The sequence below is a fragment of the Oncorhynchus mykiss genome, chromosome 15, assembly GCF_057628025.1.
Source record: "Oncorhynchus mykiss isolate SJ-2025 chromosome 15, ASM5762802v1, whole genome shotgun sequence".
Lineage (NCBI taxonomy): Eukaryota > Metazoa > Chordata > Actinopteri > Salmoniformes > Salmonidae > Oncorhynchus > Oncorhynchus mykiss.
In genome coordinates, this window is record NC_143036.1 from 62987484 (window position 1) to 63001965 (window position 14482).

At 35.1% G+C, this 14482-nt stretch overlaps 1 protein-coding gene across 2 annotated transcripts in view; it reads right to left on the reverse strand.

Annotated features, from left to right (window-relative positions):
- ppfia2 (PTPRF interacting protein alpha 2) overlaps positions 1-14482 on the reverse strand; it is a 269462-nt gene that overhangs the window by 2158 nt on the left and 252822 nt on the right. For both annotated transcript variants that reach the window (XM_090200717.1, XM_090200718.1), the window contains exons 28-30: positions 14185-14253; positions 13646-13799; positions 10-93 (exon numbers count right to left, since the gene is read on the reverse strand). In XM_090200717.1, coding sequence (XP_090056843.1) covers positions 35-93; positions 13646-13799; positions 14185-14253 — 282 coding nt within the window. In that variant the 3' untranslated portion in view covers positions 10-34. The remainder of the gene's footprint in view (positions 1-9; positions 94-13645; positions 13800-14184; positions 14254-14482) is intronic.

A 14482-nucleotide genomic window follows, 5' to 3' on the forward strand; every position in this document is an offset into this window, starting at 1 on the left:
GTGACTTACAGCTTACAGTCTCTCTTCTCCTCCCTCAGCAGGAGTAGGTCCTCACTGTAGAGCTGTCCAGACGCTGCACTGCTAAGGGGCCAACTGTAGGGGGAGACAGAGACCCGTCAGTTAGTCACTTAGCTTCAACACCCAGAGTGGGCCCAGGGTCAGTAGATAATGCTATCCAACTTACTTTATGCCCATTACAACTGACACAGGATCAGCTCCCATTGTCCACTGTGAGAGGGACAAACAAATGAGAGAGACAAACAAAACGGACTCTAAACCAGTTGATAAGGGCTGGGAGTACAGTAGACCATACTGTGGATACAACACACTGCACACACACGCACCACACACACGCACCACACACGGGAACGAGGTTAGTCAAAATGTCAGCTAGCAAAGCCAAGGCACATTGCATCGCACACTCAGAGGAAGAGTGCACGTGGCCATTTTGAGTGAATCACACCTCGTACAGGAACAAGTCTGTTAATGTCATCACCACCACAGACCAGGGACCACAGATAGAGGCAGATACAGGAAGGCAGCTCGATTACACTGGGGACAGAGTGTTAGAGAGGAACTCTGGTCAAAACCTGCAATCGGATGTCAGCGATAGACTTGAATCAGAAGTTGCGTCCATAATTCTGGAGTGAGTTCTGGCATAATGCAGCCTGCTGCACTACAGTCCAGCTATAACTCACTGGGCCACAATCACAGACGCAAGTTTCAATACATCTCTCATCCCCTTGAAAACATGAAGATTTTGACCAGCGTCCTCTTTTAACAACAGGGCGAGGAGCGACACAAACCGGCAACTGTAAAACATCCATCTTATCCATCATAAATCTTTATGATTCTTTTATGTAAACATCCTTTTACAGGGCAACTAAAATAACTTCCATAGCTCAGCTAACATAGAACTAACATAGCTCAACTTCCATAGCTCAGCTAACATAGAACTAACATATCTCAACTAATATAGCTCAACTAACATAGAACTAACATAGCTCAACTAATATAGCTCAACTAACATATCTCAACTAATATAGCTCAGCTAATATAGAACTAACATAGCTCAACTAACATAGCTCAGCTAACATATAACTAACATAGCTCAACTAATATAGCTCAACTAACATAGAACTAACATAGCTCAACTAATATAGAACTAACATAGCTCAACTAACATAGCTCAGCTAACATATAACTAACATAGCTCAACTAATATAGCTCAACTAACATAGAACTAACATAGCTCAACTAATATAGAAATAACATAGCTCAACTAACATAGAACTAACATAGCTCAGTTAACATAGAACTAACATAGTTCAACTTCCATAGCTCAACTAACATAGAACTAACATTGCTCAACTAATATAGCTCAGCTAACATATAACTAACATAGCTCAACTAACATAGAACTAACATAGCTCAACTAATATAGCTCAACTAACATAGAACTAACATAGCTCAACTAATATAGAACTAAAATAGCTCAGCTAACATAGAACTAACATAGCTCAGCTAACATAGAACTAACATAGCTCAACTTCCATAGCTCAGCTAACATAGAACTAACATAGCTCAACTAACATAGCTCAGCTAAAATAGAACTAACATAGTTGAGCTATATTAGTTGAGCTATGTTAGTTCTATGTTAGCTGAGCTATGTTAGTTGAGCTATGTTAGTTCTATGTTAGCTGAGCTATGGAAGTTGAGCTATGTTAGTTCTATGTTAGCTGAGCTATTTTAGTTCTATATTAGTTGAGCTATGTTAGTTCTATGTTAGTTGAGCTATATTAGTTGAGCTATGTTAGTTCTATGTTAGTTGAGCTATGTTAGTTATATGTTAGCTGAGCTATATTAGTTGAGCTATGTTAGTTCTATGTTAGTTGAGCTATATTGGTTGAGCTATGTTAGTTCTATGTTAGTTGAGCTATATTGGTTGAGCTATGTTAGTTATATGTGAGCTGAGCTATGTTAGTTCTATGTTAGTTGAGCTATGTTAGTTCTATGTTAGTTGAGCTATATTAGTTGAGCTAACATAGAACTAACATAGCTCAACTAATATAGCTCAACTAACATAGAACTAACATAGCTCAACTAATATAGCTCAGCTAACATAGAACTAACATAGCTCAGCTAACATAGAACTAAAATAGCTCAACTAATATAGCTCAACTAACATAGAACTAACATAGCTCAACTAAAATAGCTCAGCTAACATAGAGCTAACATAGCTCAACTAACATAGCTCAGCTAACATAGAACTAACATAGCTCAACTAATATAGCTCAGCTAACATAGAGCTAACATAGCTCAACTAACATAGCTCAGCTAACATAGAACTAACATAGCTCAACTAATATAGCTCAACTAACATATAACTAACATAGCTCAACTAAAATAGAACAACTAATATAGCTCAACTAACATAGAACTAACATAGCGCAACTAACATAGAACTAACATAGCTCAACTAACATAGAACTAACATAGCTCAGCTAACATAGAACTAACATAGCTCAACTAATATAGCTGAACTAACATAGAACTAACATAGCTCAGCTAACATAGAACTAACATAGAACTAACATAGCTCAACTAACATAGAACTAACATAGCTCAACTAACATAACTCAACTAACATAGAACTAACATAGCTCAACTAACATAGAACTAACATAGCTCAACTAATATAGCTAGACTAACATAGAACTAACATAGCTCAACTAATATAGCTTGGGGCGGCAGGGTAGCCTAGTGGTTAGAGCGTTGGACTAGTAACTGTAACTGTAAACTGGCAACTGTAAAACATCCATCTTATCCATCATAAATCTTTATGATTCTTTTATGTAAACCTCCTTTTACAGGGCAACTAAAATAACTTCCATAGCTCAGCTAACATAGAACTAACATAGCTCAACTTCCATAGCTCAGCTAACATAGAACTAACATATCTCAACTAATATAGCTCAACTAACATAGAACTAACATAGCTCAACTAATATAGAACTAACATAGCTCAACTAACATAGCTCAGCTAACATATAACTAACATAGCTCAACTAATATAGCTCAACTAACATAGAACTAACATAGCTCAACTAATATAGAACTAACATAGCTCAACTAACATAGCTCAGCTAACATATAACTAACATAGCTCAACTAATATAGCTCAACTAACATAGAACTAACATAGCTCAACTAATATAGAAATAACATAGCTCAACTAACATAGAACTAACATAGCTCAGTTAACATAGAACTAACATAGTTCAACTTCCATAGCTCAACTAACATAGAACTAACATTGCTCAACTAATATAGCTCAGCTAACATAGAACTAACATAGCTCAACTAACATAGAACTAACATAGCTCAACTAATATAGCTAGACTAACATAGAACTAACATAGCTCAACTAATATAGCTTGGGGCGGCAGGGTAGCCTAGTGGTTAGAGCGTTGGACTAGTAACTGTAACTGTAAACTGGCAACTGTAAAACATCCATCTTATCCATCATAAATCTTTATGATTCTTTTATGTAAACCTCCTTTTACAGGGCAACTAAAATAACTTCCATAGCTCAGCTAACATAGAACTAACATAGCTCAACTTCCATAGCTCAGCTAACATAGAACTAACATATCTCAACTAATATAGCTCAACTAACATAGAACTAACATAGCTCAACTAATATAGAACTAACATAGCTCAACTAACATAGCTCAGCTAACATATAACTAACATAGCTCAACTAATATAGCTCAACTAACATAGAACTAACATAGCTCAACTAATATAGAACTAACATATCTCAACTAATATAGCTCAACTAACATAGAACTAACATAGCTCAACTAATATAGAACTAACATAGCTCAACTAATATAGCTCAACTAACATAGAACTAACATAGCTCAACTAATATAGAACTAACATAGCTCAGCTAACATATAACTAACATAGCTCAACTAATATAGCTCAACTAACATAGAACTAACATAGCTCAACTAATATAGCTACACTAACATAGAACTAACATAGCTCAACTAATATAGAACTAACATAGCTCAACTAACATAGCTCAGCTAACATATAACTAACATAGCTCAACTAATATAGCTCAACTAACATAGAACTAACATAGCTCAACTAATATAGAACTAACATAGCTCAACTAACATAGCTCAGCTAACATATAACTAACATAGCTCAACTAATATAGCTCAACTAACATAGAACTAACATAGCTCAACTAATATAGAAATAACATAGCTCAACTAACATAGAACTAACATAGCTCAGTTAACATAGAACTAACATAGTTCAACTTCCATAGCTCAACTAACATAGAACTAACATTGCTCAACTAATATAGCTCAGCTAACATATAACTAACATAGCTCAACTAACATAGAACTAACATAGCTCAACTAATATAGCTCAACTAACATAGAACTAACATAGCTCAACTAATATAGAAATAACATAGCTCAACTAACATAGAACTAACATAGCTCAGTTAACATAGAACTAACATAGTTCAACTTCCATAGCTCAACTAACATAGAACTAACATTGCTCAACTAATATAGCTCAGCTAACATATAACTAACATAGCTCAACTAACATAGAACTAACATAGCTCAACTAATATAGCTCAACTAACATAGAACTAACATAGCTCAACTAATATAGCTCAGCTAACATAGAACTAACATAGCTCAGCTAACATAGAACTAACATAGCTCAACTTCCATAGCTCAGCTAACATAGAACTAACATAGCTCAACTAACATAGCTCAGCTAACATAGAACTAACATAGTTGAGCTATATTAGTTGAGCTATGTTAGTTCTATGTTAGCTGAGCTATGTTAGTTGAGCTATGTTAGTTCTATGTTAGCTGAGCTATGGAAGTTGAGCTATGTTAGTTCTATGTTAGCTGAGCTATTTTAGTTCTATATTAGTTGAGCTATGTTAGTTCTATGTTAGTTGAGCTATATTAGTTGAGCTATGTTAGTTCTATGTTAGTTGAGCTATGTTAGTTATATGTTAGCTGAGCTATATTAGTTGAGCTATGTTAGTTCTATGTTAGTTGAGCTATATTGGTTGAGCTATGTTAGTTATATGTTAGCTGAGCTATGTTAGTTCTATGTTAGTTGAGCTATGTTAGTTCTATGTTAGTTGAGCTATATTAGTTGAGCTAACATAGAACTAACATAGCTCAACTAATATAGCTCAACTAACATAGAACTAACATAGCTCAACTAATATAGCTCAGCTAACATAGAACTAACATAGCTCAGCTAACATAGAACTAAAATAGCTCAACTAATATAGCTCAACTAACATAGAACTAACATAGCTCAACTAAAATAGCTCAGCTAACATAGAGCTAACATAGCTCAACTAACATAGCTCAGCTAACATAGAACTAACATAGCTCAACTAATATAGCTCAGCTAACATAGAGCTAACATAGCTCAACTAACATAGCTCAGCTAACATAGAACTAACATAGCTCAACTAATATAGCTCAACTAACATATAACTAACATAGCTCAACTAAAATAGAACAACTAATATAGCTCAACTAACATAGAACTAACATAGCGCAACTAACATAGAACTAACATAGCTCAACTAACATAGAACTAACATAGCTCAGCTAACATAGAACTAACATAGCTCAACTAATATAGCTGAACTAACATAGAACTAACATAGCTCAGCTAACATAGAACTAACATAGAACTAACATAGCTCAACTAACATAGAACTAACATAGCTCAACTAACATAACTCAACTAACATAGAACTAACATAGCTCAACTAACATAGAACTAACATAGCTCAACTAATATAGCTAGACTAACATAGAACTAACATAGCTCAACTAATATAGCTTGGGGCGGCAGGGTAGCCTAGTGGTTAGAGCGTTGGACTAGTAACCAGAAGGTTGCGAGTTCAAACCCCCGAGCTGACAAGGTACAAATCTGTCGTTCTGCCCCTGAACAGGCAGTTAACCCACTGTTCCCAGGCCGTCATTGAAAATAAGAATTTGTTCTTAACTGACTTGCCTGGTTAAATAAAGGTAAAATAAAAAAATAAAATAAAAAACTAACATAGAACTAACATAGCTCAACTAATATAGCTCAACTAACATTGAACTAACATAGCTCAACTAATATAGCTCAACTAACATAGCTCAGCTAACATAGAACTAACATAGCTCAACTAATATAGCTCAACTAACATAGAACTAACATAGCTCAACTAACATAGAACTAACATAGCTCAGCTAACATATAACTAACATAGCTCAACTAACATAGAACTAACATAGCTCAACTAATATAGCTCAACTAACATAGAACTAACATAGCTCAACTAATATAGAACTAAAAAAGCTCAGCTAACATAGAACTAAAATAGCTCAGCTAACATAGAACTAACATAGCTCAGCTAACATAGAACTAACATAGCTCAACTTCCATAGCTCAACTAACATAGCTCAACTAACATAGCTCAGCTAACATAGAACTAACATAGCTCAACTAACATAGAACTAACATAGCTCAACTAATATAGCTCAACTAACATAGAACTAACATAGCTCAACTAATATAGCTCAGCTAACATAGAACTAACATAGCTCAGGAAACATTGAACTAACATAGCTCAACTAATATAGATCAACTAACATAGAACTAACATAGCTCAACTAAAATAGCTCAGCTAACATAGAGCTAACATAGCTCAACTAACATAGCTCAACTAACATAGAACTAACATAGCTCAACTAATTTGGCTCAACTAACATAGAACTAACATAGCTCAACTAATATAGCTCAACTAACATAGAACTAACATAGCTCAACTAACATAGCTCAGCTAACATAGAACTAACATAGCTCAACTAATATAGCTCAACTAACATAGAACTAACATAGCTCAACTAACATAGAACTAACATAGCTCAGCTAACATAGAATTAACATAGAACTAACATAGCTCAACTAATATAGAACTAACATAGCTCAACTAACATATAACTAACATAGCTCAACTAATATAGCTCAACTAACATAGAACTAACATAGCTCAACTAACATAGCTCAGCTAACATGGAACTAACATAGCTCAACTAACATAGAACTAACATAGCTCAACTAACATAGCTCAACTAATATAGCTCAACTAACATAGAACTAACATAGCTCAACTAATATAGCTCAACTAACATAGAACTAACATAGCTCAGCTAACATAGAACTAACATAGCTCAACTAACATAGAACAAACAAAGCTCAACTAACATAGAACTAACATAGCTCAACTAACATATAACTAACATAGCTCAACTAACATAGAACTAACATAGCTCAACTAACATAGAACTAACATAGCTCAACTAATATAGCTCAACTAACATAGAACTAACATAGCTCAGCTAACATATAACTAACATAGCTCAACTAATATAGCTCAACTAACATAGAACTAACATAGCTCAACTAATATAGCTCAACTAACATAGAACTAACATAGCTCAACTAATATAGCTCAACTAACATAAAATTAACATAGCTCAACTAATATAGCTCAACTAACATAGAACTAACATAGCTCAGCTAACATAGAACTAACATAGCTCAACTAATATAGCTCAACTAACATAGAACTAACATAGCTCAACTAATATAGCTCAACTAACATAGAACTAACATAGCTCAGCTAACATAGAATTAACATAGAACTAACATAGCTCAACTAATATAGAACTAACATAGCTCAACTAACATAGAACTAACATATCTCAACTAACATAGCTCAACTAACATAGAACTAACATAGCTCAACTAACATAGAACTAAAATAGCTCAGCTAACATGGAACTAACATAGCTAAACTAATATAGAACTAACATAGCTCAACTAACATATAACTAACATAGCTCAACTAATATAGCTCAACTAACATAGAACTAACATAGCTCAACTAATATAGCTCAACTAACATAGAACTAACATAGCTCAGCTAACATAGAATTAACATAGAACTAACATAGCTCAACTAATATAGAACTATCATAGCTCAACTAACATAGAACTAACATAGCTCAACTAATATAAATCAACTAACATAGAACTAACATAGCTCAACTAACATAGCTCAACTAACATGGAACTAACATAGCTCAACTAACATAGAACTAACATAGCTCAACTAACATAGAACTAACATAGCTCAACTAATATAGCTCAACTAACATAGAACTAACATAGCTCAACTAATATAGCTCAACTAACATAGAACTAACATAGCTCAACTAATATAGCTCAACTAACATAGAACTAACATAGCTCAACTAACATAGCTCAGCTAACATGGAACTAACATAGCTCAACTAACATAGAACTAACATAGCTCAACTAACATAGCTCAACTAATATAGCTCAACTAACATAGAACTAACATAGCTCAGCTAACATAGAACTAACATAGCTCAACTAATATAGCTCAACTAACATAGAACTAACATAGCTCAACTAACATAGAACTAACATAGCTCAACTAACATATAACTAACATAGCTCAACTAACATAACTCAAATAACATAGAACTAACATAGCTCAACTAACATAGAACTAACATAGCTCAACTAACATAGAACTAACATAGCTCAACTAATATAGCTCAACTAACATAGAACTAACATAGCTCAGCTAACATAGAACTAACATAGCTCAACTAATATAGCTCAACTAAAATAGAACTAACATAGCTCAACTAAAATAGCTCAACTAACATAGAACTAACCTAGCTCAGCTAACATATAATTAACATAGAACTAAAATAGCTCAACTAATATAGAACTAACATAGCTCAACTAACATAGCTCAGCTAACATGGAACTAACATAGCTCAACTAACATAGAACTAACATAGCTCAACTAACATAGAACTAACATAGCTCAACTAATATAGCTCAACTAACATAGAACTAACATAGCTCAACTAATATAGCTCAACTAACATAGAACTAACATAAATCAGCTAACATAGAACTAACATAGCTCAACTAATATAGCTCAACTAACATAGAACTAACATAGCTCAACTAATATAGCTCAACTAACATAGAACTAACATAGTTCAGCTAACATAGAACTAACATAGCTCAACTAATATAGAACTAACATAGCTCAACTAACATAGAACTAACATAGCTCAGCTAACATGGGACTAACATAGCTCAACTAACATAGAACTAACATAGAACTAACATAGCTCAACTAACATAGAACTAACATAGCTCAGCTAACATGGGACTAACATAGCTCAACTAACATAGAACTAACATAGCTCAACTAACATAGCTCAACTAATATAGCTCAACTAACATAGAACTAACATAGCTCAGCTAACATAGAACTAACATAGCTCAACTAATATAGCTCAACTAACATAGAACTAACATAGAACTAACATAGCTCAACTAACATAGAACTAACATAGCTCAACTAACATTTAACTAACATAGCTCAACTAACATAACTCAAATAACATAGAACTAACATAGCTCAACTAACATAGAACTAACATAGCTCAACTAACATAGAACTAACATAGCTCAACTAATATAGCTCAACTAACATATAACTAACATAGCTCAGCTAACATAGAACTAACATAGCTCAACTAATATAGCTCAACTAACATAGAACTAACATAGCTCAACTAAAATAGCTCAACTAACATAGAACTAACATAGCTCAGCTAACATATAATTAACATAGAACTAAAATAGCTCAACTAATATAGAACTAACATAGCTCAACTAACATAGAACTACCATAGCTCAACTAACATAGCTCAACTAACATAGAACTAACATAGCTCAACTAACATAGAACTAACATAGCTCAACTAATATAGAACTAACATAGCTCAACTAACATAGAACTAACATAGCTCAACTAATATAGCTCAACTAACATAGCACTAACATAGCTCAACTAACATAGCTCAGCTAACATGGAACTAACATAGCTCAACTAACATAGAACTAACATAGCTCAACTAACATAGAACTAACATAGCTCAGCTAACATAGCTCAACAAACATAGAACTAACATAGCTCAACTAACATAGAACTAACATAGCGCAACTAACATAGAACTAACATAGCTCAACTAATATAGCTGAACTAACATAGAACTAACATAGCTCAGCTAACATAGAACTAACATAGCTCAACTAATATAGCTGAACTAACATAGAACTAACATAGCTCAGCTAACATAGAACTAACATAGCTCAACTAATATAGAACTAACATAGCTCAACTAACATAGAACTAACATAGCTCAGCTAACATGGAACTAACATAGTTGAGCTATATTAGCTGAGCTAACATAGAACTAACATAGCTCAGCTAACATAGAACTAACATAGCTCGACTAATATAGCTCAACTAACATAGAACTAACATAGCTCAACTAATATAGCTCAACTAACATAGAACTAACATAGCTCAGCTAACATAGAATTAACATAGAAGTAACATAGCTCAACTAATATAGCTCAACTAACATAGAACTAACATAGCTCAACTAACATAGAACTAACATAGCTCAACTAACATAGAACTAATATAGCTCAGCTAACATGGAACTAACATAGCTCAACTAACATAGAACTAACATAGCTCAGCTAACATAGAATTAACATAGAAGTAACATAGCTCAACTAATATAGCTCAACTAACATAGAACTAATATAGCTCAACTAACATAGAACTAACATAGCTCAGCTAACATAGAATTAACATAGAACTAACATAGCTCAACTAATATAGCTCAACTAACATAGAACTAACATAGCTCAACTAACATAGAACTAACATAGCTCAACTAACATAGGACTAACATAGCTCAACTAATATAGCTCAACTAACATAGAACGAACATAGCTCAACTAATATAGCTCAACTAACATAGAACTAACATAGCTCAGCTAACATAGAATTAACATAGAACTAACATAGCTCAACTAATATAGAACTAGCATAGCTCAACTAACATAGAACTAACATAGCTCAACTAACATAGAACTAACATAGCTCAACTAACATAGAACTAACATAGCTCAGCTAACATGGGACTAACATAGCTCAGCTAACATAGAACTAACATAGCTAAACTAACATAGAACTAACATAGCTCAGCTAACATAGAACTAACATAGCTCAGCTAACATAGCTCAACAAACATAGAACTAACATAGCTCAACTAACATAGAACTAACATAGCTCAACTAACATAGAACTAACATAGCTCAACTAATATAGCTCAACTAACATAGAACTAACATAGCTCAGCTAACATAGAACTAACATAGCTCAACTAATATAGCTGAACTAACATAGAACTAACATAGCTCAGCTAACATAGAACTAACATAGAACTAACATAGCTCAACTAATATAGAACTAACATAGCTCAACTAACATAGAACTAACATAGCTCAGCTAACATGGAACTAACATAGTTGAGCTATATTAGTTGAGCTAACATAGAACTAACATAGCTCAGCTAACATAGAACTAACATAGCTCGACTAATATAGCTCAACTAACATAGAACTAACATAGCTCAACTAATATAGCTCAACTAACATAGAACTAACATAGCTCAGCTAACATAGAATTAACATAGAACTAACATAGCTCAACTAATATAGCTCAACTAACATAGAACTAACATAGCTCAACTAACATAGAGCTAACATAGCTCAACTAACATAGAACTAACATAGCTCAACTAACATAGAACTAAAATAGCTCAGCTAACATGGAACTAACATAGCTCAACTAACATAGAACTAACATAGCTCAACTAACATAGAACTAACATAGCTCAACTAATATAGCTCAACTAACATAGAACGAACATAGCTCAACTAATATAGCTCAACTAACATAGAACTAACATAGCTCAGCTAACATAGAACTAACATAGCTCAACTAATATAGCTCAACTAACATAGAACTAACATAGCTCAACTAACATAGAACTAACATAGCTCAGCTAACATAGAATTAACATATAACTAACATAGCTCAACTAATATAGAACTAACATAGCTCAACTAACATAGAAGTAACATAGCTCAACTAATATAGCTCAACTAACATAGAACTAACATAGCTCAACTAACATAGAACTAACATAGCTCAACTAACATAGAACTAACATAGCTCAACTAACATAGAACTAACATAGCTCAGCTAACATAGAACTAACATAGCTCAACTAACATAGAACTAACATAGCTCAGCTAACATAGAACTAACATAGCTCAGCTAACATAGAACTAACATAGCGCAACTAACATAGAACTAACATAGCGCAACTAACATAGAACTAACATAGTTCAACTAACATAGAACTAACATAGCTCAACTAACATAGAACTAACATAGCTCAACTAATATAGCTCATCTAACATAGAACTAACATAGCTCAGCTAACATAGAACTAACATAGCTCAACTAATATAGCTGAACTAACATAGAACTAACATAGCTCAGCTAACATAGAACTAACATAGAACTAACATAGCTCAACTAATATAGAACTAACATAGCTCAACTAACATAGAACTAACATAGCTCAGCTAACATAGAACTAACATAGCTCAGCTAACATATAACTAACATAGCTCAGCTAACATAGAACTAACATAGCTCAATTAACATAGAACTAACATAGCTCAACTAACATAGAACTAACATAGCTCAACTAACATAGAACTAACATAGCTCAACTAACATAGAACTAACATAGCTCAACTAACATAGAACTAACATAGCTCAACTAACATATGCAAAGGGGATTAATTGCTTTAACTTCAAGGGTGCAGCAGCAGAGGCTGCAACTAACACTAACCTGAGTAACAATTACTGGACACACAATATGTCTACTATAACTAACGGACAACCTGGACAAACAAATGGCCACCCTTGTCGTTGTCATCAGGAGCAGAACGAAACAGAGGAACAGAGCAGTAGAGGCAGAGAGAGAAGAGAAGAGAGGAGGTACGGTAGGGTGGACAGCAGGAACCGGGGAGTTTTGGGGGGCGTAAAGGCACACAGGCCAACAGCAGGCCACATGGTATTGCTCCAGTATATCTGACCTTGAAACCAGTCCAAATACATGTCGTCAGGACTGTCATCCAGCGCCTCATAGAGCACTGCACACAGAGCAGCAGTCCCAGAGCAGAGGAAATACAGGTACAGTCAGCAACATGCTCCATCCATACAGCGATAGACGAGAGAGAGAGTGATGGGGAGAGAGCTCCAAGTAAAGAGAGGGGCAAGAGGACCCCCCCCCCAAACTCTAACACAGAAATGAATTGCATCCAGGTACAATCTTAATCAAATACATTTTGTGGCAGCTAGCCATTTTTATAAGTGTTTGATGAGTGCAATTTTACCATCCAATTTGGCATTTTTAGCAATTTACATTCATCCAAGCTAAGTGACCTAGACTGGAGGCTCTAGTTTAATTGTTAGGTCTACATTTTGGGGGTCTTGGCCATGCAGGGGGACTGTGGGGGAGCTCACCTTCGGGGGGTAGCCTACGGGAGTGTGAACCGGTGGTGACACGGAAGCCAGCGGGGAGGGTCTCTGCCGAGCCAGGCATCATACTGATCCCGTGGACATCCCGCGGGGGGAACTGCCTCCTCCACGATGGCCCCCGGAGGTCATTATCTTCATACTGACGGACAGACACACAGACAGAGACAGGGACAGGTTAGGGATTGAGTTTAGAGATAAACTGGTCTGAGAATAGCTGGTGTCTGCATATACAGCAGTGTTTATAGTAGCTAACAAATATGACTAATTTCCCAAGGCCTTATATTTATAACTCAAACCAACTCTAAGACAATATGAGAGACAAATGAGTGATGGGTGGAAAGTGGAAACTGAGGAGTTTTGGGGGGCGTAAAGGAAAGGAAACTGAGGACAGGTCTGAGGTGCAGTGAGATGGTGGAAAACAGAGTAATGATTGACAACAAACCCAGGTCTGTGTGTCTGTCTGCCACGGCCCATCACCCATGGTAACAGCGGGGCTAGCTGTCCGGGTGACAGGAGTCACTCACCTCGTCCAGTCGTCTCTCAGTGCCCAGGGCTAGCAGGTTATTATATTCCCTCTCCAGAATCTGACGTGCCTGGGGAGAGGAAGGGTAAATAGGTCTTATTAGGTACATTTGAAATGGAAGTTCTAGGTCTCTTTATTTGGGGCTCCAGACGCTTTCTCGATTACCCAACAGCTCTCTGTTGACCTACTGGTCTGGCACTCAGGGTATTATTAGACCTGTTTGAGATGGAAATACTGAGAAATGAAAATATGTGTTTGAAGTGTACTTCTAATGACGATCATCTAAATAATTTATTCTG